The following is a 27,754-nucleotide window of genomic DNA, read 5'->3' as shown; positions in this document are numbered from 1 at the left end:
AACAATATAACTGTGCAATTTACATTATATTCCCGTTTTTGGCTAACCTAAACTTTTTTTGGTACCTCGAGCAGGTACCATTTTTTTTTTCTTTCTTTTTTTTTACCTTTGTAGCATTTCAGGTTATTCACTGGACATTAAATTGCATAAATTTCAATAAAAACTAGAAAAAATGAGATGTTCTAAAACTTTTCACCGGTAGTGTATATATATACATACATACATACATACATACATACATACATATATACATACATATACATATATATTCCCATTCGTCCCTCATATATAATTATATATATGTAGTCATATGTAGTATATGAGTGAATTTTCTTAAGTAGATGTATAAGTATTTTTGGAATGCTTTATCGAGTGCATGAGCCAGCTCAGGCAGGATGGGTTTGATGTTCGGAAGGTTAATTCTACGAAGGTATATGCACATCGTTGAGGGAGTTCTTGCGCATAATATGAGTATTTATGAAAGTTTTCTGCAGGATGAGTTATGGGTTTGGAAAGATTTATGCACATTGTCATCCATGAGCAATTGATCAGTGTATTTATGGGAAGGTGTTCAGACACCGATAAATAAGCGTATTTTGGTTAGCAGATAATTTGCGATTGTTTTATGCAGTTTGAGTCACTTAGGAAAAGCCGTGGAGCAATGTGCAAGCCATGAATGACGTGCCCCACACTGGCTGCCCCGCCTATAGGCAGCCAGTGTGGCGGAGACGCCGACACCAGGAGGCAGTCTGGGAATTGGCCGCGATCTCGTGTGAACCCCCGAGCTCCAGTTGCTCGTTTTGGGAGGGTGAGAGAGAGAGAGAGGGAGAGAGAAGAGAGAGAGATAGCAGGAAGGCGTGGGTACCAAGTGTCTTGCACACTGGACGAGACAAAGGAGAGAGATCGACCCAGAGTGAGCGCGGATCGTGTGGACTCCGGACAGCGAACGGTGGCCGCGACTATGTGAACATCGGTGCACGGTACTCGCACTCTACCGCCACTGCCACTGCAAATGCATATATATATATATATATTATATATATTAATAGCAGTCGTTTTGGGTTTGTGTTTGGCGCCTCCGCAGGTGCGCACATCATCACAGTCGCACATGACATTCCTATTTTTTGTGCTATTTGTTGTGATGTTTACGCTCCGAGTGAAAACTTTCTGCTTTACTGTACCGTCGCATACCTCCGTTCATGACCACAATTACTCCCATCTTCTTGTGGGGCTGGTCGGGGAAAGTTTTTGGCCTCAGTCTTTCACGAATCGGTCGGCCAAACCTGTCGTTTGCTGAAGTAAGTAAGAGCAGGAATTTATCATTTGTGCCATGGTGCCGGTGATAGCTTGCCTACTTTTCACGTCAAGGACACCGTGGGATCTTTAACATGCATCAACTAATACCGGCAGATGGGACGCCCGGTTTAACTTCCATCCGAGGGACGACACACACACATTGATGAATCACGCTACCTGTGAAACACCAGGATGGCAGGTTATAGCTGAGCCGAGATTCAAACCCACCTGGCGAGACAGCTCAGAGGTGAGTGCACACACATCGAGGCCATCCTCCCATCGCCACAATATCGAGTATTACAAGACAATTATTATAAGCACGATTAACAATACCATTTTTAATTCTCAATTATTAGAAACACCAATTCGGTGACTTTTAACAAACTATACCGTGTATTAAAACTATATCAAATTAAAAAAATTGCACTATGTCCGAAGGAAGCGGATCACTTCGACATTTTAAATATGAAATAGGCAAAGCCTAGAAATGAACGAAACCCTTTAGCATCCTCTAGAATTGCCCTTTATAACCCTTTCAAATTACGCTGTCAAATTACCCTTTACAACCCTCTAGAATTACCCTTTATAACCCTTAAGAATTACCCTTTACAACCCTCTATAATTACCCTTTATAACCTTTAAGAATTACCCTTTAGCATCCTCTAGAATTTCCCTTGAGAACCCTTTCAAATTATGCTGTCAAATTACCCTTTAGAATTACCCTTTACAACCCTCTAGAATTACCCTTTATAACCCTTAATAATTACCCTTTAGCATCCTCTAGAATTTCCCTTGACAACCCTTTCAAATTACGCTGTGAAATTACCCTTTAGAATTAACCTTTACAACCCTCTAGAATTACCCTTTATAACCCTTAATAATTACCCTTTGGCATCCTCGAGAATTTCCCTTGACAACCCTTTCAAATTACGCTGTCAAATTACCCTTTAGAATTAACCTTTACAACCCTCTAGAATTACCCTTTATAACCCTTACTAATTACCTTTTTGCATCCTCGAGAATTTCCCTTGACAACCCTTTCAAATTACGCTGTCAAATTACCCTTTAGAATTAACCTTTACAACCCTCTAGAATTACCCTTTATAACCCTTAATAATTACCCTTTAGCATCCTCTAGAATTTCCCTTGACAACCCTTTCAAATTACGCTGTCAAATTACCCTTTAGAATTAACCTTTACAACCCTCTAGAATTACCCTTTATAACCCTTACTAATTACCTTTTTGCATCCTCTAGAATTTCCCTTGACAACCCTTTCAAATTACGCTGTCAAATTACCCTTTAGAATTAACCTTTACAACCCTCTAGAATTACCCTTTATAACCCTTAATAATTACCCTTTAGCATCCTCGAGAATTTCCCTTGACAACCCTTTCAAATTACGCTGTCAAATTACCCTTTAGAATTAACCTTTACAACCCTCTAGAATTACCCTTTATAACCCTTACTAATTACCTTTTAGCATCCTCGAGAATTTCCTTTGAGAACCCATTCGAATTACGCTGTCAAATGACCCTTTAGAATTACACTTTCGAACCCTCTAGAATTACATTTCAGAACCCTCTAGAATTACCCTTTACAACCCTCTGGAATTACACTTTAGAACCCTCTAAAATTAACTTTTAGAACCCTCGAGAATTACAGTTCAGAACACTCTAGAATTACCCTTTATAACCCTTAAGAACTACCCTTTAGCATCCTCTAGAATTTCCCTTGAGAACCCTTTCAAATTACGCTATCAAATTACCCTTTAGAATTACCCTTTACAACCCTCTAGAATTACACTTTAGAACCCTTTAGAACCCCTGAGAATAACCCTTTAGAACCCCTTTGAAGTACCGTTTAGAACTCTTTAAAATAACGCTCTAAAATTACCCTTTAGAATAACCCTTTCAAAACCTTTAGAACCCCTTAGAATTACCCTTTACAATCACCCTTTAGAACCTTACAGAATTACCCTTTACAACTCTTTATAAATACCCTTAGAACCCCTTAGAATTACCCTTTCGGATTCAACACTGTGAAATATAGAGGTTCTTCTTCTTCATTTTGTATGGACAGATGGACGGACATAGCCAAATATTGAAGCCGCTTCACCGGTTAAAAATTGTGCTGTAATGTCCAGCGACAGGTTGTTAGGCTCGAGCTCTTAAACGCTCCTCGATCTTGTATACAAAAAAAGGAAAAAGAAAGATTAAAATCTAAAGTCTTTGTCTCGGTACAAACCATCAAACCCCAATCTGTGACCTGATTCCATTCCACTTTCTGCACTTAAAAACGCACCTTCTGTGATAAGCACCAATTGTACTACTGTTCACTCAATTTTAAACAGTGCAGCCGAAGTACTGTGTATCTAAATTTTGAACTAAACACCCGCGTACATGCAGACAAGGACTGAATAAAGTCTAATACGACATGATTGTAGGATTTTGGACTCTTCCAACTCACGCCCAGCTCATTAATCTATTTATTTATTACTTGCAAAATCGAATATTTTTCAAGTATATTAGTCGGTGCCGTTTGTGGTTCTGTCTGTTTGTCTGTCTGTTTGTCACCGGCCTACAGGTCACAATTCTACACCGATCGTCACGAAACTTCACCAAGTTGTATAAGTCGTCCCAATTGAGAAACCTATTGATTTTGAGGTCAAAGGTCAACTCAAGGTCAACTTTCTAAAATCGCCATTTTAAATCCGATTGACTTGAAAATTGAATAGCATTTGTATATCAAGTCACTAAATTGGGGAACATACTATTTTTGAGGTCAAAAGGTCAAAGGTCAACTTAAGGTCAAATTTTAAAAATCAATTTTCATCTAAAAAGCCGTCAATTCTCAACCGATTGACTTGAAAATTTAACAGCTTTTGCATATCGAGTCACGAAATTGGGAAAGATACTATTTTTAAGTCAAAATGTCAAAGGTCAACTCAAGGTCAAACTTCCAAAATCATCACATTTTATCTGAAAAAACCCATCAATTTTCATCCGATTGACTTGAAAATTGAACAGCATTTGCACATTGAGTCACTAAATAGGGAAACCAACTATTTTTGAGGTCAAAAGGTCAAAGGTCAACTAAACGTCAACCTTCCAAAATCATTTTCATCTGAAAAATCGTCAATTTTCTTTCTATTGACCCGAGCTTTGATCAAGATTGTCAATTTTAATCTTGATGAAATGGACGATTTGCTGTATCAATGGAATTTTTTTTCTTGGGGGGGGGGGCGTATTTTGCAAGTATCGTGCTCTGCATGACGTCTTCTTGTTTATTTATTTATCCATACCGGATTAACCAAACCGTTCTCTGGAAGTTCTCTGTTCGCCACAATGAAATTACATGAGCAGTGAGCTGCATATGTTTGTTTTTCTTTCGTTTGTTAATAAAATAGATATAGACACGTCCGACCTTTGTTTGCCTGAAGGTGATCCTGGGCCATTCAAAAGGTTCTTGGAATGAGATGCCACTTATTTTACTAATCACACGTATTTATACTATATGGAGAAATAAAAAGGTTTGCGTTTCTTGGAATGATTTGGGAGCAAATATGTGATAGGAGAACAGCAGAAGGCATCTCTTTCCGAGTGCTCCACGAACGCCCATCTACGCGTGCTCATAGTTTCACAATTATTGATATTTTCCAACCTTGTGTGAAGCTCAATTTGGTTCTTAAAATGTAAACCTCAACATGTGGCCTTTGATTGTTCATCAACACATATTATTGCTTCAATGAATTGCTGCGAGATGTAACATCACCAACATGTAGGATATAACTACTTCCAAGGCCTTCCATCAGTATTGAAAAGTAGGGGGACATGTCCTCCCTCCTCCCTCCCAACCACCAATCAACACGCAAGACTACTTTCCTATATCACCACATCGAATTCGGGTTTAAATGACTTTATTACTTGCAAACTCTTACCATATAAGCTATGAAGGTGTTAACATGCATGGAGATAAAACAGCCCTTTTGCTGAAATGAAAGTAAAACGATCATTCATAAAGCTTAACAATGACTCATTTTACCACTGCGGGATTTGCTTTTATGATGTAAAACGGGTCAAAGATCAGAATACAATCATGCAATGCATTTCTTGAGGGAAGGGAAGGTGGAGGGAGAAAAGAACGAGGGAGGCAGTGAAAAAGTGCAGATTAGAGAGACAAGCACAAGAACCTCAATAGTGATCAACGCAGGTCATTTATATGGACGACGAACGTTCATTTCCACGGTCCACTGTTCAAAAGGGATATTGGGTAAAATGGTCAAGTGTGCTTCCATCATAATCAGCCTTATTAGTAATTGGGCATTTAACATATCCAGGCAGGAAGGTAAAACTATAGATACCGCACAGGATGATATCAAAGGAGGGAAATAGAGATCTGAGGATTTTGTTTTTGTTTGCCAAACTGCCTGATGGAGGGATGGAGGGAAGGAGTGAGTGAGGAGGGGGTGGGTGGTGAGAAGAAGAGGTGAGAGGGAAAGGCAAAGGGAACAGTGAAGGAGAGAAGAAGGAGGAGTGAGGGATGTGAAGAATTCCTTCCATCAACTTAATGACTCCCTAGTTGACTCCCAATGCCCATTCCACATAAGATTCTGCATTTCTCACACGCGTTTGGAATCTCACCGATAGGTTCTCCACTGTCTTTTTTCAAGGAAACGTTGCCAAGAACATCACAAATTTTGTTTTCAAGTTCATCCAGAGTTTTTGTCCTTCGTCGCACCGCAGAGCGAAAGGGGGACTATGGTTTTCCCCTCCGTCCGTGTGTGCGTCCGTCCGTCCGTCCGTGCGTGCGTCCGTGCGTGCGGACATGCGTGCGTGCTTAAGCGAAGGACCGAATTCTAATTTGGTGTGTGGGTGTATCGAGGCATAAGGAAGAACGCTATTGAAAATTGGGTCGCCACGTCAAAATCCAAGATGGCCGCCACCATATACAGACTTAATATGGAATTTTTTTTTTTCCTTGACTTGGGTTTACTTTCTTAACTCAGTATATCAATCTGGTGAGTTTATTTTACACTTTGGTGATTTAATTGTTAAAAGAACCATGTCACTGATTGTCTGTCGCAGCAAGAAGTCAACAACAGGATTATGTCACAGGTGGCGTGGCAAAATGTACGGACAGGTGCATTTGATGATTGGCTTCACAGTCGGGTATACAAGGGTTGTTGCGTTCTGTATTAGTGGAAAACAACTGCTGCACGTCTCCAAAAGTTATTGCCGCTTCCTCTGGAGATGGTCCGTCAACTCTACAATGCTGTTTGTCATGGAGTGGTGGCTTTACGAAATTACGACATGAAACAGCATGCTATTGCTCGGCAGTATGGCATCACTCAAAGTCAGGTGTCAAAGATCCTGAAACGAAATGCTCAGATGGGTGTCCCTACTCCAATACCGAGGCCAGGATGTCCACGCAGAACCACAAGGAGAGATGATCGCCAGCTGCACCGGTTAGTCTGCAATGGCCGTACCAAGTCAGCTAATCGGCTTAGGGCTGAGTGGCAGCAACTGACAAATGTGCCTGTATCCAGAAGGCGAGTCAACCAACGACTGGTTCAAGCAGGCTATCGTGCCAGGCGTCCCCTGAGAAAGCCACGCCTGACCAGACAACACAGCCAGCGCCGATTGCAGTGGGCCAGAGAGCACCGTCAATGGCAGCCAGGACACTGGAATCACGTGACCTTCAGTGACGAGTCTAGATTTCTGGTCTATCGTCAAGATGGCCGCGTCCGAGTGCGCAGACAAGTGCATGAAGCCCACAACGAAGATTGTATAGTGCCAAGAGTCCAAGCTGGAGGTGGTGGGGTGACCGTTTGGGCTGCTTTTCATGCAGGGGGCAAAACTGACCTGGTTGTTCTGAATGGAAACCTGAACCAGTTCAAGTACAGGGTCATTCTGGAAGAAACATTGCCTCCATTTGCTCATGCAGCCTTTCGAGGAAACTTTGTCTTCCAAGATGACAATGCATGGCCTCATCGTGCTCGCATGATCCAACACTTTCTTGCTGACCGTGGTGTAGAGCATATGGAGTGGCCTGCCATGTCCCCGGATATGAATCCGATCGAGAACTTGTGAGCAGAATTAACGCGTCAAATCGACAACTTGGACCAGCAGCCTACCTCTGTGCGTGAATTGCAGCAGGCTATTGTCACTGCATGGCAAGCGATTCCTGTCCAAACCTTAGCAAATCTCGTGAACAGCATGCCTCAACGTGTACGTGCTCGCCTGAATGCTCATGGGGGTTACACGAAGTACTGAACTGTAATTTTACTGTCCGTAATCCCAGTCATAATTTAGCTTTTGTTTTTGTTACCTTCGCAAAAGCGGAAGGTTATGTTTTGATCGCTGTGTATTTATTTGTATGTCTGTGTGTGTGTGTGTGTGTATGTTATTCGCATAACTCAAAAAGTATTCAACCGAATTGCATGAAATTTGGTGGGATGATTGGTTATTATACGGGACACATTTGATTAGATTTTGGGAGCAATCGGGTCAAAGGTCAAGGTCAAGGTCACGAAAAGGTCAAAATCGTATTTTTGTTGTTCTGTTCCCTACACTCCCATGCCAAGTACAGAACAGTAGCTGCGGCGAAGGTATGCGCTCTACCGAGTGCCCGTTCTAGTTGAATTTTTTTTTGGCTAATGTGCAAAATAAAGAGATACTTCTGGAAAATGTACAGAAGTTTAACACAGTACTGTCCGTGAATTGAGTTCGATATCAGTTTACATGACTTTCAAGGATCAATTTATTTGCTTCAAAATGTCAAATGTGGTTTTTGTTTCTTTTAAAGGTCACATTAACAAAATCTAGAATAATTTCAACATAATTCCAATGAACTTTTGGTTCTAAGTCATCTTGAAAAGTAAGTTCACCCCCACAAAAAAAATAATCCATATTAAAAAGCCAAGTCTGTATATGTCTAAACGTTGTGAGCGAAATATCTTGAAAAAGTCCGTGCGTGCATGCGTAAGCGAAGGACCGAATTCTAATTTGGTGTGTGGTTGCAACTAGGCATAAGGAAGAACGCTATTGAAAATTGGGTCGCCACGTCAAAATCCAAGATGGCCGCCACCATATATATGTCTGAACCTTGTGAGCGAAATATCTTGAAAAATAAGCGAAGAACCAACTTCTAATCTGGTGTGTGGGTGTATCTAGGCATACGGAAGAAAGCTATTGAAAATTGGGTCGCCACGTCAAAATCCAAGATGGCCGCCACCATATATATGTCTGAACCTTGTGAGCGAAATATCTTGAAAAATAAACGAACTACTAACTTCTAATCTGGTGTGTGGGTGTATCTACGCATAAGGGAGAACGCTATTGAAAATGGGGTCGCCACGTCAAAACCCAAGATGGCCGCCGCCATGGATGTCTGAACATTGTGAGCGGAATATCTTGAAAAATAAGCGAAGAACCAACTTCTAATCTGGTGTGTGGGTGTATCTAGGCATACGGAAGAACGCTATTGAAAATTGGGTCGCCATGTCAAAATCCAAGATGGCCGCCGCCATGTATGTCTGAACCTTGTGAGCGGAATATCTTGAAAAATAAACGAACTACTAACTTCTAATCTGGTGTGTGGGTGTATCTACGCATAAGGGAGAACGCTATTGAAAATTGGGTCGCCACGTCAAAATCCAAGATGGCCGCCACCATATATATGTCTGAACCTTGTGAGCGAAATATCTTGAAAAATAAGCGAAGAACCAACTTCTAATCTGGTGTGTGGGTGTATCTAGGCATACGGAAGAAAGCTATTGAAAATTGGGTCGCCACGTCAAAATCCAAGATGGCCGCCACCATATATATGTCTGAACCTTGTGAGCGAAATATCTTGAAAAATAAACGAACTACTAACTTCTAATCTGGTGTGTGGGTGTATCTACGCATAAGGGAGAACGCTATTGAAAATGGGGTCGCCACGTCAAAACCCAAGATGGCCGCCGCCATGGATGTCTGAACATTGTGAGCGGAATATCTTGAAAAATAAGCGAACAACCAACTTCTAATCTGGTGTGTGGGTGTATCTAGGCATACGGAAGAACGCTATTGAAAATTGGGTCGCCATGTCAAAATCCAAGATGGCCGCCGCCATGTATGTCTGAACCTTGTGAGCGGAATATCTTGAAAAATAAACGAACTACTAACTTCTAATCTGGTGTGTGGGTGTATCTACGCATAAGGGAGAACGCTATTGAAAATTGGGTCGCCACGTCAAAATCCAAGATGGCCGCCTTGCGTCTTCCACTTTGTCAACTCATATCACTTCACCGATGGGGGGCCTAGGCGTAATGCTTGTCTCAAATGTATTCCCTGACATGATCAGCCCAGTATTGAGAGTTGTGGTGATTAATTAAAGCCATCGACATGGAACAAAGCTTCATCAAAACATAAAATGTTGTGAAACGGTTCAGGACAGACATCCTTCCAAGAAAGCATAACTTCTGAGAATTGCATAAAGATACCAGTCTTCAAGATACCATTGTTGGACATAATGCCGTTTCCATGCACCAAAATTCAGTTCCCTTTTTTTTTTGTGTGTATACAACATCCGGGAAGGTGAGGGGGGAGTTTTTTGTATACAAGATCCGGGTCAGGAAATGTAAAGATTGTGTCAGTCGCAGTGAGTAGCAGAAGTCCTTTGCTGAGGTGCCATGGCTGGTGAGACAGGTACCCACACCCAGAGTTTTGAAATGGAGATTTCCATTTGGCAGTCCATTTTCAATTGGACTGCCGAACATGACAGCGAGTTTTGAAATGGAGGGGTGAGGGGGGAATTTCGGAGGAGAGGGGTCATGGGGTAGTTTGGGAAGAGAGGGGTGAGTGGTGAGTTTAGGAGGGGCGGGGGGATTTTAGGAGGGGAGGGGAGAGGGGGGAGTTTAGGAGGGGAAGGTGTGGGGGGAGTTTAGGAGGGGAAGATGAGGGGGGAGTTTAGGAGGGGAGGGGTGAGGGGGAGTTTAGGAGGGGAGGAGCAAGGGGGTGATTTGAAAGGGATGGATGAGGGGGGAGTTTAGGAGGGGAGGGGTGAGTTTGGATTTTAGAAAGTGTTGGATGATTAATGGAAAACGAACATTTTTGCAAAATGAGTTTCTTGTGATTTTGAAGTCAGAGATCCATTTGAAAACGTTGGAGGAGGGGTGGAATGCAGGTGAGTTTAGGGAATGTAGGAAGGAAGAACTGTAAGAGATTGAATTTTTATTTGAAATGAAGAGATTTGGTGAGCAAATCGAAAATGTTCAGCACATTGTCAACTGTGTAACGTGTTAAACCACTTTCTCGGGATGCCTGTGATTTTGACAGACTTCGGGTGAACATGTCTTGCAAAACCTGCACATTTAATCGTGAAAGTGATGTTGATGGTCTCCCTGATCGTTTTGTCTCCTTAATCAAACATGTATTCAACAACTTTATATGCAGTTTTGGTGGTCTTCGGATTGCGGACTGCATTTCTGTCATGCACATTTCTCCACCACCTTTGAACTTGGACAATCAACTGCCATAACTCTTACCTGGATGCAATTTGTGCCTGTTCTCGTAAACTCAAACGATCAACCTTGATCGTTTACCTGCAGAAAAAAATGGTATTGGTAAAGAATTAAATATTAAATGGAAGAATGGTAAAGAATAACCATTCAATATAGTGGCCTGCAAAAGTATTCACCCCCTCCAGTGTTTTCACATTTTTATGCCATCTGAGCTTATTTAATGATGCTTTCAAATCAAACTTATAAATGTAGAGTCTTTGCAAACGACTGTAATGGGATAAAGCTAAAAAATGCAGATAATATGTGAATAAGTTAGATTAACAGGTAATATGTGAATAAGTTAGATTAACAGGTAATATGTGAATAAGTTAGATTCAATCACAACATGCTCAGTTACATAAGCATTCAAACACTTTGCTTAATTAACCCTAAATCACTTCAGGGGCAAATCATTTGTTTGAATGGTTACAAAATATGTGTCTAGGTTTCACCTGTATGTCATCAGGGGTTTAATTGTAAACTACAACGGCATTCTTCGACGTCACGACGTCGACTGATATGCCTCCGCCCACATTATTACATCATTACAATACTTGTACCAAGTTTGATTTAAATCCATTCAGCTGTTCTCAAGTTATCACATTGCTAACCGACATGACCTCTGACCTTTGACCTCTTGACCCCAAAATTTAAGCAGTTCATGTTTACATCATTCATGTTTACCGGTGTGTACCCCAGTTACCGGTGTGTACCCCGGTTTAGAATAGGTACACCGTATCCCTGCGTGTCGTAAGAGGCGACTAAAAGGGTTGGCGTCAGGAAGGGCATCCGGCCATAAAAACATTGCCTCAAAAAGAGAACCATGACAATTACAACTAGATATGGGCAGGGTACAGCCCGAAGTACCCCGTGGGGGACCCCACTCCCTCTCGTCAAAACTCAAGGTGGGGAACCCGATCGAAGCAAGGGTGGAAATCACTCCATTTATGATGAAGAAAAGTCTGATGCCCGACGTGGAGATCGGTTTCTGAGGTTTGGGACATGGAATGTAGGGACAATGACAGGGAGATCTAGAGAAGTGGTGGAAGTATTGGTCAGAAGAAGAGTGGACATATGTTGTGTGCAGGAGACAAGATGGAAGGGAAGTGGTGTGAGAATGGTGAGGGGTAGGCAGGGACAGAAATACAAGTTTGTGTGGCAAGGGTGCCTGGAGGGCGTGAATGGTGTTGGTGTCCTGTTTTCTGAGGAGTTTGTCGACAGTCTGGTGAGTGTGACGAGAGTGAGTGATAGGTTGATGATGGTGAAAATGATGATTGGAAAGCTCTTGGTGAACGTCATCTCGGGATATGCTCCGCAGGTTGGTCGGAGCGATGAAGAGGACAAGTTCTGGTGTGCAATAGAGAAGCTGATGGAAAGCGTGAAAGATAAGGAAGTTGTTGTGGTAGGAGGAGACCTAAATGGACATGTGGGAAGGAGTATGGACGGTTTTGAGGGAGTTCATGGGGGTTACGGATATGGTGTGAGAAATGGAGAAGGTGAAAGGATTTTGGAGTTTGCTGATGGAGCTGATTTGTTGATTTGTAACACTCAGTTCCAGAAAGAGGATAATAAGCTTGTTACATACACGTCAGGTGGGTCGACAACAACCGTTGACTACCTGATGGTGCGTAGGCGAGATAGGGGGCACCTCCGGGACAACAAGGTGATCCCGGGGGAGGAGGCTGTTTCACAGCACCACTTGGTTGTCTGCGACATAAGGTTGAAAGGTGCGAAGAGAGCTCGGCGGGTGAAGTACCAACCGAGAATGAAGGTGTGGAGGTTGAAAGAGGTGACAGTGAGGGAGGCATTAAACAAGAGGCTGAGTATGGTAGAGGATGATGTGGTTGAGCTTGAAAGTGGTTGGATGTCAATGAAAGATAGTCTGTTGGGAGCCGTTGGTGAGATATGTGGATGGACAAAAGGACCACCGAGGCACTCGGAAACATGGTGGTGGGATGATGAAGTTGGAAAGAAGATTGACGAGAAGAGGAAGAAGTTCAAGGAGTGGCAGAAGGTGAAGGGTACGGGGGCAGAAAAGGAAGAGCATGAAAGTTATAAGGTAGCCAAGAAGGCTGCAAAGAAAGAGGTAGCAAAGGTGCAGGAGGTATGTAGGAAAATGTTCGGAGAACGCTTGGATTTGGAAGAGGGTCAGAGAGCGGGATTCAGGATTGCAAAGCAGATAGCGAAAGAGAGGTGTGATGTGATGGGGGTGAGTTGCTTGAAGGATGAAGTGGGAAGAATCGTTGTGGACCCAGATGGAATTAAAGGAAGATGGAAGAGATATATGGAAATACTGTTGAATGCAGAGAATGAATGGGGTGGCAACATAGAGAGTAACCCAGTTTTAGGACCGGCAAAGAAGATAACCGAGAAGGAAGTTGAGGCAGCGATTAAAGCCATGACGAGTAGAAAAGCGGGAGGGCCGATGGGTGTTGTGGGAGATATGTTGAAGGCAGCGGGAAATTGGGGTGTGAAGAGAATAACAGAGATCTGCAATCTGGTGGTGAAAGAAGGCTGCATTCCAGTGGATTGGGAACTGAGTACCCTCGTCCCTCTATACAAGGGGAAAGGTGACCCTCTGGACTGTGGCTCGTATCGAGCGATAAAGTTATTGGAGCATGGAATGAAGGTATTGGAAAGGGTGTTGGAGAGGAGGATAAGGAAGAAAGTGAAGATTGACGAAATGCAGTTTGGATTTATGCCAGGAAGAGTCACGACAGACACGCTTTTTATTGTGAGGCAGTTGCAGGAGAAGTACATGGAGAAGAGGAAGAAGTTGTTTCTTGGGTTTGTTGATCTGGAGAAAGTATTCGACAGGGTTCCACGTGAAGTAGTGACATGGGCATTGAGGAAGTTAGGAGTGGAGGAATGGTTGATCAGAGTAGTGATGGCAATGTACAAAAGAGCGCGCACAGCTGTAAGGATGAAGGACGGGAACAGTGGTGAGTTTGAGGTGAAGGTGGAAGTGCATCAGGGGTCGGTACTAAGTCCACTACTATTTGTAGCTGTGATGGAGGTGCTGGCTCGGAACGTAAAGGAGGGTTTACCGTGGGAGTTGTTGTATGCAGATGATCTGGTGTTGATTGCAGAAAGTATGGATGGACTGAAGGAGAAGATGAACAAGTGGAAGGAATGTATGGGGACGAAAGGTCTGAAGATGAATATCGGAAAAACAAAGGTGATGGCAAGTGGTAAAGCATGTGGTGAGGTGGAAAGAACTGGGAAGTGGCCATGTGCTTTGTGCAGGAAGGGTGTCGGAGTGAACTCAATTCAATGTACAATGTGCGCTGAGTGGGTTCATCAAAAATGTAGTGGTTTGAGAGGGTCATTTACCAGTGTGGCAGCTACATTCAAATGTAAGGTGTGCACGGTGGGAGCTGCAGATGGAGGAAATGTTGAGTTGGATCTTGGAGACGGCATGAAGCTGGAACGTGTGAAAACATTTTGTTACCTAGGAGACATGCTGAATGGAGAAGGTGGATCAGACTTGGCAACGGTTGCTGGAGTGAGATGTGCATGGAAGAAGTTTCGGGAACTGAGTGGCGTGCTGACGAGGAGGCGAGTGTCGTTGAAGCTGAAGGGAAAGGTGTATGCTGCATGTGTGAGAAGTGTTCGGATTTATGGGAGCGAGACATGGGTAATGAACGTAGAGCAGCAACGAAGGCTGGAAAGGGTGGAAATGCAAATTGTTCGGTGGATGTGTGGAGTATCGTTGAGAGAGAGGAAGACAAATGATGAATTGCGAAAGATGAAGGGAATAGAGCCTGTGATGGATGCTTTGAAGAGAAACAGTTTGAGATGGTTTGGTCATGTGTTGAGGAAGGATGAAAGTGACTGGTTGAGAAGAGTGATGGAAATGAATGTGGAAGGAAGTAGAGGACGGGGAAGACCGCGAAAGACTTGGCTAAAGATGGTCGAAGAAGAAATGCGGGCAAGGGGGTTAACAAGGGGAGATGCAGAAAATAGGGCAAAATGGAGAAGATTGTCATGGGGACCGCAGGGCTAACCCCTGCTCTTGCAGGGAAAATGGCCTTTAAAATGCCTGTTGTATGTTTACATCATTATACATACCTGTACAATGTTTTAATTTCAATCCCTTCAGCTGTTCACAAGTTATCACATTTTTACCTGACATGACCTTGGGCCTTTGACCTTGGGACCCCAAAATCTAATCATTTAATCATTACATCATTATACATATCTGTTCTTAGTTTGGAATTGGATCACTTCAGCCATTCTCGAGTTATAGACCGATTACAGACTTTGACCCGAAAATCTAATCACTTAATCCTTACAACATTATACATATCTGTACCAAGTTAGAGTTAGATCACTTCAGTTGTTCTCAAGTTATAGACATATTACAGAATTTGACCTTTGACCTCTAGACCCCAAAATCGAATCAGTTCATCTTTACATCATTCTACATAAGTGTACCAAATTTGGTCAGAATCCCATCACTGGTTCACATGTTATCGCTGTCACAGTATTTTATTTACCTAACATTACCTCTGACCTTTGCCCTTTGACCTAGTGACCCCAAAATATAATCAATTCATCTTTACCTCATTATACATACCTGTGCCAAGTTTGACTAAGATCCCTTTAGCTGTTCTCAAGTTATCTCGGCAATGAAAACCTATCACTGACCTGAAAAAATAATGCCTCCGGTGACTTTGTCGGCGGAGGCATTAAAAAGATGCATCTAAAAGCTTTTATCAAATGGAGGATGATACCAACAGGTAAATTTGTACGGTGTCACCTACCTGTATTGGCATAACGGTGGGGAGCACTGAGATGGTTTGAAAGGGGTCCTGTATAGGCCCCGTGCAGGTCTCAAGGCAACGGTGGATCTGTTTTGTGTAGACCCAGGCTGAAGGGTCTCCGTTGGGGTCCCACGGTGGTCCAGCGTATCAGGTAAAGGCAGAAACAACTAGAACAATGTGACTGTGTCACCAATATGCCTCCGCATAGTCCCACAACGGGTAGATGCCATCACTTTGCATATGTATGGGTACGGCATCACCTTGGTGAAGTTTTGTGTTGATCGGATAAGGTTCGTTTTTCTATCCAAGATGGCTGCCAAACCACGTGACCTATGACATCATCATTTTCAAACTATATGCAACAGTGCAGTTAGATGATATTTGTAAAATTTCGCATCGATAGGGTGAGCGGTTTCAGAGATATAATTATTTAATATTTTCCTTCAATCCAATATGGCAGCCAAACCATGTGACCTATGATGTCATAAATTTAATATTTCAATAAAAATGGGTCATAGATCATGTGCATGCAATTTCAGATTTTTAGGATAAGGAATTCGATTAAAACATTTTGGCTGGTATACCACTTCCCCTATGATGTCATCATTATCATGATTTTGTTCTCCATTGGGAGTACTTGACAATGTGCCAAGTTTAAAATGTTTCCATTCAGCGGTTTCCGAGAAAGAAATTTTTAATTATTTGCTTTTAATCAAAGATGGCTGCCATACCACGTGACATATGACGTCACAATTATCATAAAACATTCTGCATGGGTGTCACTCCTACCCTGAAAGTTTCGTCTCAATCGGATATATGGTTGCTAAGAAAAACGAGGGTTAGCCCGTACGGACGGACGGACGGACAACCCGAAAACATAATGTCTCCGGCGACTTTGTCGGTGGAGGCATAAAAATAGGCAAATCATCGGTCCTGCACACATGCAACAACATGGCATGCATCCAGATAACTTGGATGGTGGTGACGATCTATGAGTGATGAACGCTGACAGTGCTTCGATGAAGTGCGTGGGCACTCTTCACACTTTTATCCGTCATGGAGGTGAAACTGTTTGTGAAACTGTGTACGTGTGTGATGAGGTCCGAACACCTTGTCTCGCATTCTATTTGGTGAATGACTTGGCATGGTGCAATTGTGATAGACTAGGGCATTGCCCGTACTATATCTATATCTAAAATTATATCCCCCCCCTCTATTTACATGAAATGGTTTGGTCCAAAGCGAACGGCTTCCGGAGTTTGGTAAAGAAATCGCCATCGCGTGCACAAACGCGCAGGAAAGCGAATGAATCGCAAATTCGTTTTTATTAGTTTTAAAACATAGTTTAACGCCAACATAGTTTGCAAACGTGAAATAAATGAATACGCTCTCAAATGTGCCATCCGAGGCAGAGTGTGTCCGCCACGTTCGGCACACGCGATAGTTCGCTGCTCTCTGATTGGTTGAATCGTTTTTTGGACATAGCTCGGTAAGTAATTGTCCGATTAATATGAAACCTTGAAAAGGCACATCCTCGGGTCCCCAGCAATATACCTGGCAAGTTAAAAGTATATCGGACCCGTGGTTGTCGAGAAACAGCGGTCACAGACAAACGTACAAACGTACAGAGATTACTGGAATTATAGATAGACTAGGGCATTGCCCGTACGTGGGTGCCCGTTCCTTGCCAAAAAAAAAAAAAACGCTACCCGTACGCTCTACCCCGCCCGTACGCCCGTAAACAAAAAAAACAACGCTCTTCGCTTCCGCCCTTCGCTCTGACTGAATTGGGAGAAATAATGCGCATAAGAAATCGAATTACGTACCGTAATGGCGGTCAGCTCGTAACGCGCTCAGCTCCGCTCGTCTCACATCGGCCACGCCTACGCAACAAAGCGTTCTGTGATTGGCTGCCGGAAGTTCGCAAATCGTCGCAGTTACGATGAATCGTTTTAATTTAATCGCAGTTTGAATTCGTTTTAAAACATAGTTTAACGGCAACATAGTTTTCCAACGTGAAATAAATGAATACGCTGTCAAATGTGCCGTCCGAGGTAGAGTCTGATCGCCACGTTCGGCACACGTGATAGCTCGCTGCTCTCTGATTGGTTGAAGCGTTTTTTGGACATAGCTCGGTAAGTACTTGTCCGATTAATTTCAAACCTTGAAAAGGCACATCCTCGGGTCCCCAGCAATATACCTGGCAAGTTAAAAGTATATCGGACCCGTGGTTGTCGAGAAACAGCGGTCACAGACAAACGTACAAACGTACAGAGATTAGTGGAATTATAGATAGATAATTCGATGAATTGTGTGATATGAAAACACAGATTGTACAACATAACACAGTCAGTTGATCCGGTGATGACTCGCATTCCATGTCAAAAATGAATTCCAGCACATAGGATTTTGGTGATCAACCTAATCAGCAACAACGATCGCAGGTTCGGGATCATGTGATAGCCGAATTTCCAGACGTTTTCACCACGGACGATAGCAATCACCTTATGGAGGGCGGCACTATGCGTATTAACCTGTCGGATGACTTTATACGTTTCCAGCTGCGGAAGGCACGCCCACTACCACTGGCCTGGCAGGATCAAGTTGTCAGAACTCGACAACATGGTGAACAAGGGTATCATTTCTTCAATGGGAAGCGAGCCTTCGGATTGGTGTCATCCACTTGTGGTTACTCCGAAGAAACCTAACGGTCGCATTCACATGTGCGTGGATTTTCACATGTTGAACCGCCATGTCAAGCGCCCTGTATACCCTCTCATCACACCTTTTGGGGGCAGTCTCACATGTGAAGAACGCTTGCTTCTACACTGTGTATGACACAACTAAGGGATGCTGGCAAATCCCTCTGGACGAGGCCACCATGTTTATGACACAGTGGGGTCGGTTCAAATACCTGCGAGCTCCAATGGGCCTCAGTGTGAGTCCAGATGAATATTGTTACAGAGGTGAGATCGCTCTTGATGGAATCCAAACTACGGTCAGGGTCATCGATGATATGCTAACCTATGGAGCGACATTCAACGAGCATGTTCAACAGGTGCGGAATGTACTTCTCCGATGTTGTGAACATGGTACCACATTGAACCCACAAAAATTTCAGTTCACTCAGGGCAGTGTTGAATTTTGTGGCTACATCATCAGTCATGCCAAATCCAGGCAAATTGAGGACTTTCCTACACCTACTGTACCAACGTCACTGACTTACGGTCGGTCGTTCCTTGGTTTCGTTCATCAGTTGGATAGTTTTTCCACCAAGATTTAGACTGCGGCGGATCCTCTCATGAGTTTACTGAAAAAGGGATCAGTCTTCGATTGGACTGCCGAACATGACAGCGCATTTCTTGCTACCAAACGTGCTCTTACATCACCACTTTTTCTTGACCACCTTGACCCTTCGCTACCTACAATGATACAGACCAATGCGTCTGGTCTCAACGGACTTGGGTTTGCGTTGCTCCAGCGACACTGCCATCTGTGGAAACTTGTTCAGTGTCGGTCTCGTTATCTCAGTGATGTCGAGTCTTGTTACTCGATGATTGAGCTCGAAGCTCTGGCTGTAGTTTGTGGAATGAAGACATGCTGCCACAATCTACTGGGCTTACCCACATTTCAGCTTGTCATCGACCACAAACCGCTTGAACCCATATTGATGGGTTCAAGCGTGGATACCTTGCGCATCTAGGCCGTTATGTCATTAACCTATCGTCGTGATTTAGCCGCTCAACGATCTACTTCGAGACGATGCTTCATGGATTTGGGATCAAAGTCAAATTCAGGCTTTTGAGATGGCAAAATAACTGTTATCCTCTTCAAGGGTCCTAGCATTCTTTGATACAAATAAGGAGATAACCGTGAGTGCGGATGGTAGCAGCTACGGCATCGGAGCTGTCTTACTACTAAAGCAGTCTAATAGGGAGTTGAGTTTTGCATCACGCACACTAAGTCCTGCAGAAACCAGGTATGTACAGATCGAAAAGGAATGCCTTGCTTCGGTTTGGGTCTGCGAAAAAAATTATCAATACCTGTGGGGGCTACAGACCATTAGGTTGGTCACTGACCACAAGCCTTTAGTGCCATTAATCAACAACAAAGACCTGGATCAAGTGCCTTTGAGATACCAACGCCTTATCATGCGGTTTAATATGGTAGCAGAACACGTGCCAGGCAAGTCCATGGTTGTTGCCGAAGCATTGTCCCATAGTACACTCCCAGCACATGCCTCAGATGGCGAGTTGTCTGACGAAGTGGATGCATGCGCTCATGGAATCGAGGCAGGTTTTGCAGCATCCAAGGGAAAGTTAGATGTCATCAGAGATGCGTCCAGGCTGGACCCTGTTTTGCAACGTGTGATTGACTACACTATCCATGGTTGGCCTCAGTACATGGATGACCATCCGGATATACTCGATCCATACTCGGAAAATCGTGAGCATTTGTCCATCTACGAAGGACTGTTATTGTACGACTCTAGGATCGTCATACCAACCAACATGAAGGCGGAGATGTTTCAAAGAATTCATGATGATGGACATCAGGGAGTGACGAAGTGTTGTCGCCGAGCCAATGATTGTATTTGGTGGCCCGGTATGAGTAGGGACGTCAAGGACTATGTCAGTAAGTGTGATCATTGTATCAAGTACCGGCCGGCTCAAAAGCGAGAGCCTTTAATCCCTACTCCCCTTCCGTCTCGTCCATGGGAACGGATAGCGGCCGATATCCTTGAGTTTGACAAGAAACACTACCTGGTCATGGTGGATTACTACTCCAGATTCAACGAGCTCATATACTTACCATCTCTCACAAGTGAAATGCTCATTCATATGATTAAGTCAACCTTTGCTCGTTGGGGCATTCCTGATACTCTCATCTCAGACAATGGAAGTCAATTCACTTCCAAGGAGTTTGCAAAATTTGCTGAAAAATATGGCTTTGAACATGTGACCGCAAGCGCAAGGTATCCACAGGCCAACGGATGTGCTGAAAAATCTGTACACATTGCAGAAATTATCCTGCGCCAACCTGATCCGTACCTAGGGCTGATGTCTTACCGTAATACTCCTATTGAGCCTACAGGTTTTAGACCTGCACAGTTGATGCTGGGTCGGAGCTTGAAGACAACTATGCCGACCTTGCCCCAGAATCTTCTACCAAACGCAGACAAGATCGACCCTGATATCGTGAAGAGCAACGATGACAAGGCCAAGGAAAGAGACGCTTACTACTGCAATCGGAGGCATTCCCCTCAGATTCTACCTGAACTTCAGGTTGGTGAAAAAGTTAGAGTAAGAACTGGTGATCAATCGACATGGGAACAGTTGGGCACTATCTATTCCACCCCGACACCTGAAACTCCTTGCTCATAAAGTATACGTATTGGTGACAGAGTCCTGAAAAGGAACAGACGCCACCTCAAACCTGATACGTCCGTACCTTCTTCACCTTCTGCATTGCCATGCTCAGAAGACGTTCCTGAAGAGCCTGAGGATGAAACTGCAATTGATATTGGAACTGAAGGCTCTGAGAAATCCGCCGAGTATAAAACTCGCTCTGGCAGAAAAGTTAAGCCAGTTGAAAGACTTGATCTTTAATTAAAGCGAGAAAGAGGTTCTGGGCCAGAATAATGGCCTGGACTATTTATACCAAATACTAAAGTCAGGTACTCCACCCTGATGGTGTCGCTCAGTTTGCTTTAAAGTTTGGTTCGGTTTTTGTTGTTCTGATATGTGGTCTAGTTTGATACTTTAGAAATAACCGTTTATTAAACATTTTGTTGTGCTTTGTTCTGCTTATGAGTAATTGGGGGTTTGAAGCCTTTCAGGCTTATTTGTTGGGGGAGATGTTATGGAAGTACAGCTCATACATATGCTAATGAGGGAATGATGACGCGTTCCTGTGACGTATGTATAATAAAGTGGATCCATCATGGCTGCTCACTGAACGGGTGTGTCTCCATCATTCCCGGGCTTTCGGCTACTGTTACACAGAGATCAATGAAATAGGCGCCCGCGAAACTACGTAACTTCCGGTTAGTGCACCCTTCGCGACAACAGTCACGTGATTGGATACGTTGAAAACAAACCACAAAAGGGCACGTGTTACAGCTTACTTCCGGTAGACTCGCCCTCACCTATAGCAGTAGAGCTCTATCTTTGAACCATAACCACATTAATTCTTCCAAACGTCATTTGATGAGTCATTACATCCGGTAGCATTCGGTTAATCGAATTCACCTCAAATATCAGAAGAACCAACCAACCAATAACCATGTCCATGGTCATCGACAGTTGTGGTAACATAAATACTTATACTGATCGATTTGGGGGTGATTTAGGGTGTCGTCTGTTTGAAGGTAAGGGGAGATGTCGGATACCGCAAGACCCTTCGGTATTACGCATGACGTAACGGTGTTACATTTCCGTGGTGGGCGGAGTCAGTTGCCAGGTGATGACCTGCATCCTGCGTGTTTGGTCAACGTGTTATTTTAATAAACTCAGGTTTATTTCTGACTTATTGAACCTTTAACAGAAAGATGGAAGGATATATTGCTACAGCATCCAGGACATTATCATAGAGCACTATCAAAAATGGGAAAGTTCGCAAAGTTTGCATGGAATTGTAAAAGTTCCCATCAACCCCAGTCATGGAGTGCTGTTTCTGCCTTAATGGCTTAATCAGCAGGACAGAAAATGATTCATCAGAGCTGCAGCATGAATGAAAGAGCGCTGAAGGGTAAGAAATTGGCAAGGAAAGATTTAAAATGAATAAAGGCAAATATAGGTAATACATCTTGTGGCACGACTCACCTGCACATGGTTTTCCCAGAATGTAAATTCCTGTATTTTCGTTTTTCGCAGAGGACCTGGGATCATGGAAGTAAATTACGTTCCTGTGGTGAACCAAACGTATTGTTTTTATGTGATAAGTATGAATTCAGTTATCACAATTGTCCCATATTTGTGTTATGTTTGTACATAACACTGAAGAATTCCAATAGGTGTGCACAGTCGTGGCCAAAAATATTGGCACCCTTTCACCTCTTCAAATAACTCACAATTTTCTCCAAAAATAAGTTGAAATTGACAAAAGTATTTGGTCTCCACAATTCTTTATTTCAATGTTAATATTACAGAACCTTTGTTTTTGATTCAGAACTTAATATATCCTTTTACATCAGTAAAAAGAAAAAGAAATGGCATTGACAAAATTATTGACACCCGATAATTAATATTTGGTAGCACGGCCTTTGGACAAAGTAACTGCAGTCAAGCGCTTCCTATAAACATGAATGAGCTTCCTTCACCTCTCCACTGGCAGTCTGGCCCACTCTTCTTGTGCAAACTGCTCCAGTTCTCCCAGATTTGAAGGGTGCCTTTTCCCAACTGCTGTTTTCAGATCTCCCCACAGGTGTTCAATGGGGTTTAGATCTGGACTCATTGCTGGCCACTTCTGAACAGTACAGGGTTTGTCTTGAACCATTCTTGGGTGCTTCTTGAAGTGTTTTGGGTCATTGTCCTGCTGCAAGACCCATGACTTTCGACGGAGACCCAGGTTTCTGACACTGAGTTGAACACTGCGCTCCAAAATGCCTTGGTAATCTCCTGATTTCATGATACCATGCACACATTCAAGGCACCCAGTGCCAGAGGCAGAACAACAACCCCAAAACATCACTGAACCTCCTCCATGTTTGACTGTAGGGAAGGTGTTCTTTTCTTTGAAGGCTTCATTTTGTTTTCTATAAACATAGAGATGATGTGCTTCACCAAAAAGCTCAAATTTGGTCTCATCTGTCCACAGGACATTCTCTCAGAAGAAGTTTGGCTTGTTCAGGTGTGTTTTGTAAAACTCCAGTCGGGCTTTCTTTTGTCTCCCTCTCAGCAGTGGGGTCCTCCTGGGTCTCCCTTCCATAGAATCCCCTTTCATTTAGTTGGTGCCGGATGGTGCGAGTTGAAACTGTCATAACTTGTGTCTGAATGTCAGCTTGAATCTGTTTGGCAGTGATCGAGGTGCTTTCTCCACCATTTGAACAATCCTTCGCTACAATCTTTGATCAAGCTTTCTCTTACGGCCACATCCAGGGAGGTTGGCGACAGTGCCATGGGGCTTAACTTCCTGATAATGTTGCGTACGGTGCACACAGGAACATCAAGGTCTCTGGAGATGGACTTGTGGCCTTGTGATTGTCCATGCTTGGCTACAATCTTGTGTCTGACCTCCTCAGACAATTCTCTGGTTTTATTTCTTTTCTCCATGCTCATTGCGGTACACACCGTGACACAAAACAGCAGAATGACTCTTTTTCTCCATTCAAACTGGTTGAATGAGTGATTTCTATATTGCAGGCACCCAAAGGTGCCTGCAATATAAAAATAATCTTTTCCAAAGTAAAGGAGAATCACCTGCTTCAAAATGTAATTATTTCTAACAACTTCTAAAAGTTGCCAATAATATTGTCCGGGCCATTTTAGGATTTCTGTGTGGATTAAGCTAAGATTTAGTAATTTTTTCAGCCTTATTTGTTTTATTCCACTGCAAACCAAATAAATACATGTATGGATACTAAAATATTTTTTAATTTCAACAATTTTCTGGAAGAAATGGTGCATTATTTGAAAAAAGTGCAAGGGTGCCAATATTTTTGGCCACGACTGTACTTATAACAGGTACACACACACACACACACAAACACACACACAAACACACACACACACACACACACACACACACACACACACGGTTTATTTACCTGTGACAACATTGTGCCGAGTCAAATTTCCCTGAAATGATAAACAGTTTAATCCGCGGCACGATGGCAATGTTGAACTATCTTACTGTAATTCACTCAATGTCCGTCTGTTTGTTCCCAGGTACCGCAAAAACCGCTGAACCGATCGCAACGATATTTTGGGTGGGTAATCCTGGGACCCCCTGGGAGTAAAATAGGCTATATTGTTCTTCCAATTTTTCCAATCTTCCAGTTTTTCCAAACACGATGGAATAATATTTACCGACATGAACAGTGATGTGGCTTTATTGAAATTCTACAAATACTGTTTAGATTTTGATGAGAATTATGAACCTGCAGCGAATCCGGAAGTGGACAGATGACGGCAATGCATGGGTTTGATAATATCCCAATACAACCATCATTTAAAACAGTATTTTGTTGAAGTATCAATTGAGGATTGGAATTGAGTGAATACAAGTACGATTTTGAATTCGTAATTGTGTTCACCCAACCATACGGAACTTCACTTCAGGATTTAAATATTTGTTTATGTCACGAATGTTGTTAAAAGTTAATTTTTTTATATTAATGCTATTTAATTTGTGATTGGAGTTATGCTGTTTGGAATGAAAAAAGAGATATTGAGTTCAAGTGAATGACGAAATGCCGTGATGGTTTCTACTTTCTAAACGTGAAATTCGCGGATCGCCATATGCAGATTCGCCATTGACTGGGTATGGAACAAACGTACCCGTTTGTTTGCAAACGGGTACGTTTTTCATGGAAGTCCTTCACGAACTTGCTGTCCATGTCTGACGTGCAACTGAAGGTGCTACAGGAATGTGGAATTTATTGGTTTCATGCTTTAGCATTCGCCATTTCTGCATTGTCTGTTTGCTTCTGGCCTCCCACCCGTGCAAGGCACGGGTACCTCACTAGTTTCATTAATTGATCATCACCAGGCCTGGCATAGTTATTTTGTCTGCGTGCACTTAGCTCTCGTCCAGACTATCATTCGTAACTGAAAAAATGAAAATGTTTGTTGAAGCTGACAGTTGTAACTTACAGTTGTAATAGTATTCACACAGTTTCCGTTATCTCTCAGTTTCACTCTGGCGACTGCGTGAAGTCGTCATGTGATGGCTGCTTGTGCTCAGAACGTTTGAAAATGTGCATCATTGGTAATAATTAGAGGAAGCCAAAAGTTGCCAAAAGTTAAGTCAAAAGTTGTTGTAGCCAAAATTAAGTTAAGCTGTTGTCGCCAAAAGGTAAGGGAATTGTGTGTGTAAGAGCCTAAAGTCCTTAGGAATTGAGTGCAGATGTCTTCCAAATTGTCACGTTTTCTAAAAAGAGAAGAAAAACGTGTGACACTTAGTTGAGAGATTTAATTCCACCTTCAGCATATCGAGAAATAACACTTCAGCCGATGGCATGCTACGCTTCGCACCGATCGACTCTTCACTAAAAATTGATGGATGTGACTGCGGAAAAATGAAACTTGATCAAACCGTCACAGTTACAATTGTCATCCCAAAATTCATTATCTTTCACATCTCTACTAGATCCTCTTGTAACCCCCTCCTTTTTAATGTCAAAAGTCCTGTCTCTTTCAGCCCCACAACATAGCTTAGTCTATCTAGTCCCAGAATATAGGTAGTCGCGCTTTGGCAGATATGCCCTTCCTTATAGATGTGGTGCACAAAACTGTCCACAATGTTCCATGATACTTCCCTAAAATCCCATACAGTGTTAGTGCTACCTCTTTTGACTTATAACTTTTTTGGACTTTTTTGACATTTTGATCCCTCTGTGAATTCATCCCTCAGTTCCCCCTGGAAGTTAGGGCAGGAATTTGGTAATTGGCCAGGATGCGCCGATAGTGAACCTACTCTTCACAAAGGACACACAGGATATACCTCCGGCAAGAACTGGCAGGAGGGTCCGCTGGTCCGATGGACAGCACTACAGCGCAAACCGCCTTGCATGCGAAACAACAGGGTGACAGTTTATAGCTGGTTCGAGATCTGAATCCAATCTAGACAGGCCAAAGGTGAGCAAGAAGCTATCCGATCAGCCCAATTAATCCATAATCCAGGCCCAGCTATAATTGTCATCCAGGGTGAGTTCACAGGTCCGGTGAGTCATCAATGTCCCTCGGGTGGACTTCAAACCGGGCATCCAGTGTTCCGCGGCATTAGTTGTTGGACGTTAAAGATCCTACGGTGTCCTTCGCAAATATTAGGTGACATATCACTGGCAACATGAATATATTACAAATTCCTGCTCTGAGTGCTGCTGGGAAGGCAATGGCAAACCACCCAGTTTAACATTTGCCAAGAAACTCCTTCGGTACAACGGACGCTTCGTAACAGAATATGGTACATCAGAATCAAACAGTAAATGTAATAAGAATATAATGATTTAAATTGATTAGATGATGTAATACACTTTGAAATTTTCCTGTATGATCTTGGAACCCATTGATTCCCATGATTCCTGAGGATTTTTTTTGGTGTGCAGGTGTTTTCACAAAAGAGCCCTCACACCTGCTGCCTCCACTGCTGTTTCAGTGCAGGCTATCAAAATCGATGTGATCTCTAGGAATGGAGATCTATAACAACACGTAAGCCTTTCTTTACACAAGTTAAACATGTTTCCTCTTTTACTCTCGGCCACGGCCGCAACATGATGATGTCGATATGCTCCAACATTTGGTGCCACCTGCAATTGACATAAACAAAATGGCAGAATTCGACCTCCGCAACCTCCTTTATTAAACCACCCCATTCACTCATTCTTCCCTCATTTACTCATATTTGTTCCCAAATCTCCTTCTACTTTCTCCCACCTACTGCATATCCTTCTTTTTCCGCTCCCACCAATTCTCTTCTTTTTTCAAATTATTTTTCTCACATCTTGACTTTCACCTTCCCCGGCCCAGAATCCCCTCACACGGATAGATATATATGGAGGTGTCTCCTTAGGCCTTCCATCAAATCCCAAGTACACTTTAAGGCTTGGAGTAGACTTGACCTTGTCTCATGAGGTCCTTGTTGATAGTAAAGTCTTCAGTAAATTAAAGAAGCTCTTTCAATGATGAGCCCAATCGGATTATACCCGATGCGATTGCATCGTTGCTTTTGGAAACACAAGCTTCTTTTACTTTCAAGTGCTGTAGCATTTAATGCGTTTTTTAACAAGGACATGTTGGGAATTTTGAAAGCATTTAACAGTGTGATTGCAACACAACCTTTGCTTTGTTAACTTTGTGTAATTTATGACTTAGACGTCTTGATGCAGATACTTAACTTTATCGTTTATGCGGTTAGGGTTAGGGTTAGGGTTAGGGTTAGGTTAGTGCTAGACGTTTATATTTGTACAACGAGTTGTCTTCATCAAT

The 27,754-nt window shown here is 42.9% G+C and overlaps 1 protein-coding gene across 3 annotated transcripts in view; it reads left to right on the top strand.

The window, feature by feature from the left end:
• The first annotated feature begins 639 nt into the window (after positions 1–639).
• The window catches only part of HTR4 (5-hydroxytryptamine receptor 4), a 140,704-nt gene continuing 113,589 nt past the window's right edge, over positions 640–27,754 (top strand). The window contains exons 1-2 of one of the 3 annotated variants that reach the window (XM_068105931.2): positions 640–980; positions 26,875–26,977. In XM_068105931.2, coding sequence (XP_067962032.1) covers positions 26,958–26,977 — 20 coding nt within the window. In that variant the 5' untranslated portion in view covers positions 640–980; positions 26,875–26,957. The remainder of the gene's footprint in view (positions 981–26,874; positions 26,978–27,754) is intronic. The other 2 variants (XM_068105932.2, XM_068105930.2) reach the window with 2 other exon arrangements.

This window comes from Myxine glutinosa, chromosome 2, assembly GCF_964187855.1.
Source record: "Myxine glutinosa chromosome 2, kmMyxGlut1.1, whole genome shotgun sequence".
In the NCBI taxonomy this organism is placed as follows: Eukaryota; Metazoa; Chordata; class Myxini; order Myxiniformes; family Myxinidae; genus Myxine; species Myxine glutinosa.
The sequence above is the reverse complement of the archived record's forward strand: the minus strand, read 5'-3'. Positions and strand labels throughout refer to the sequence as shown.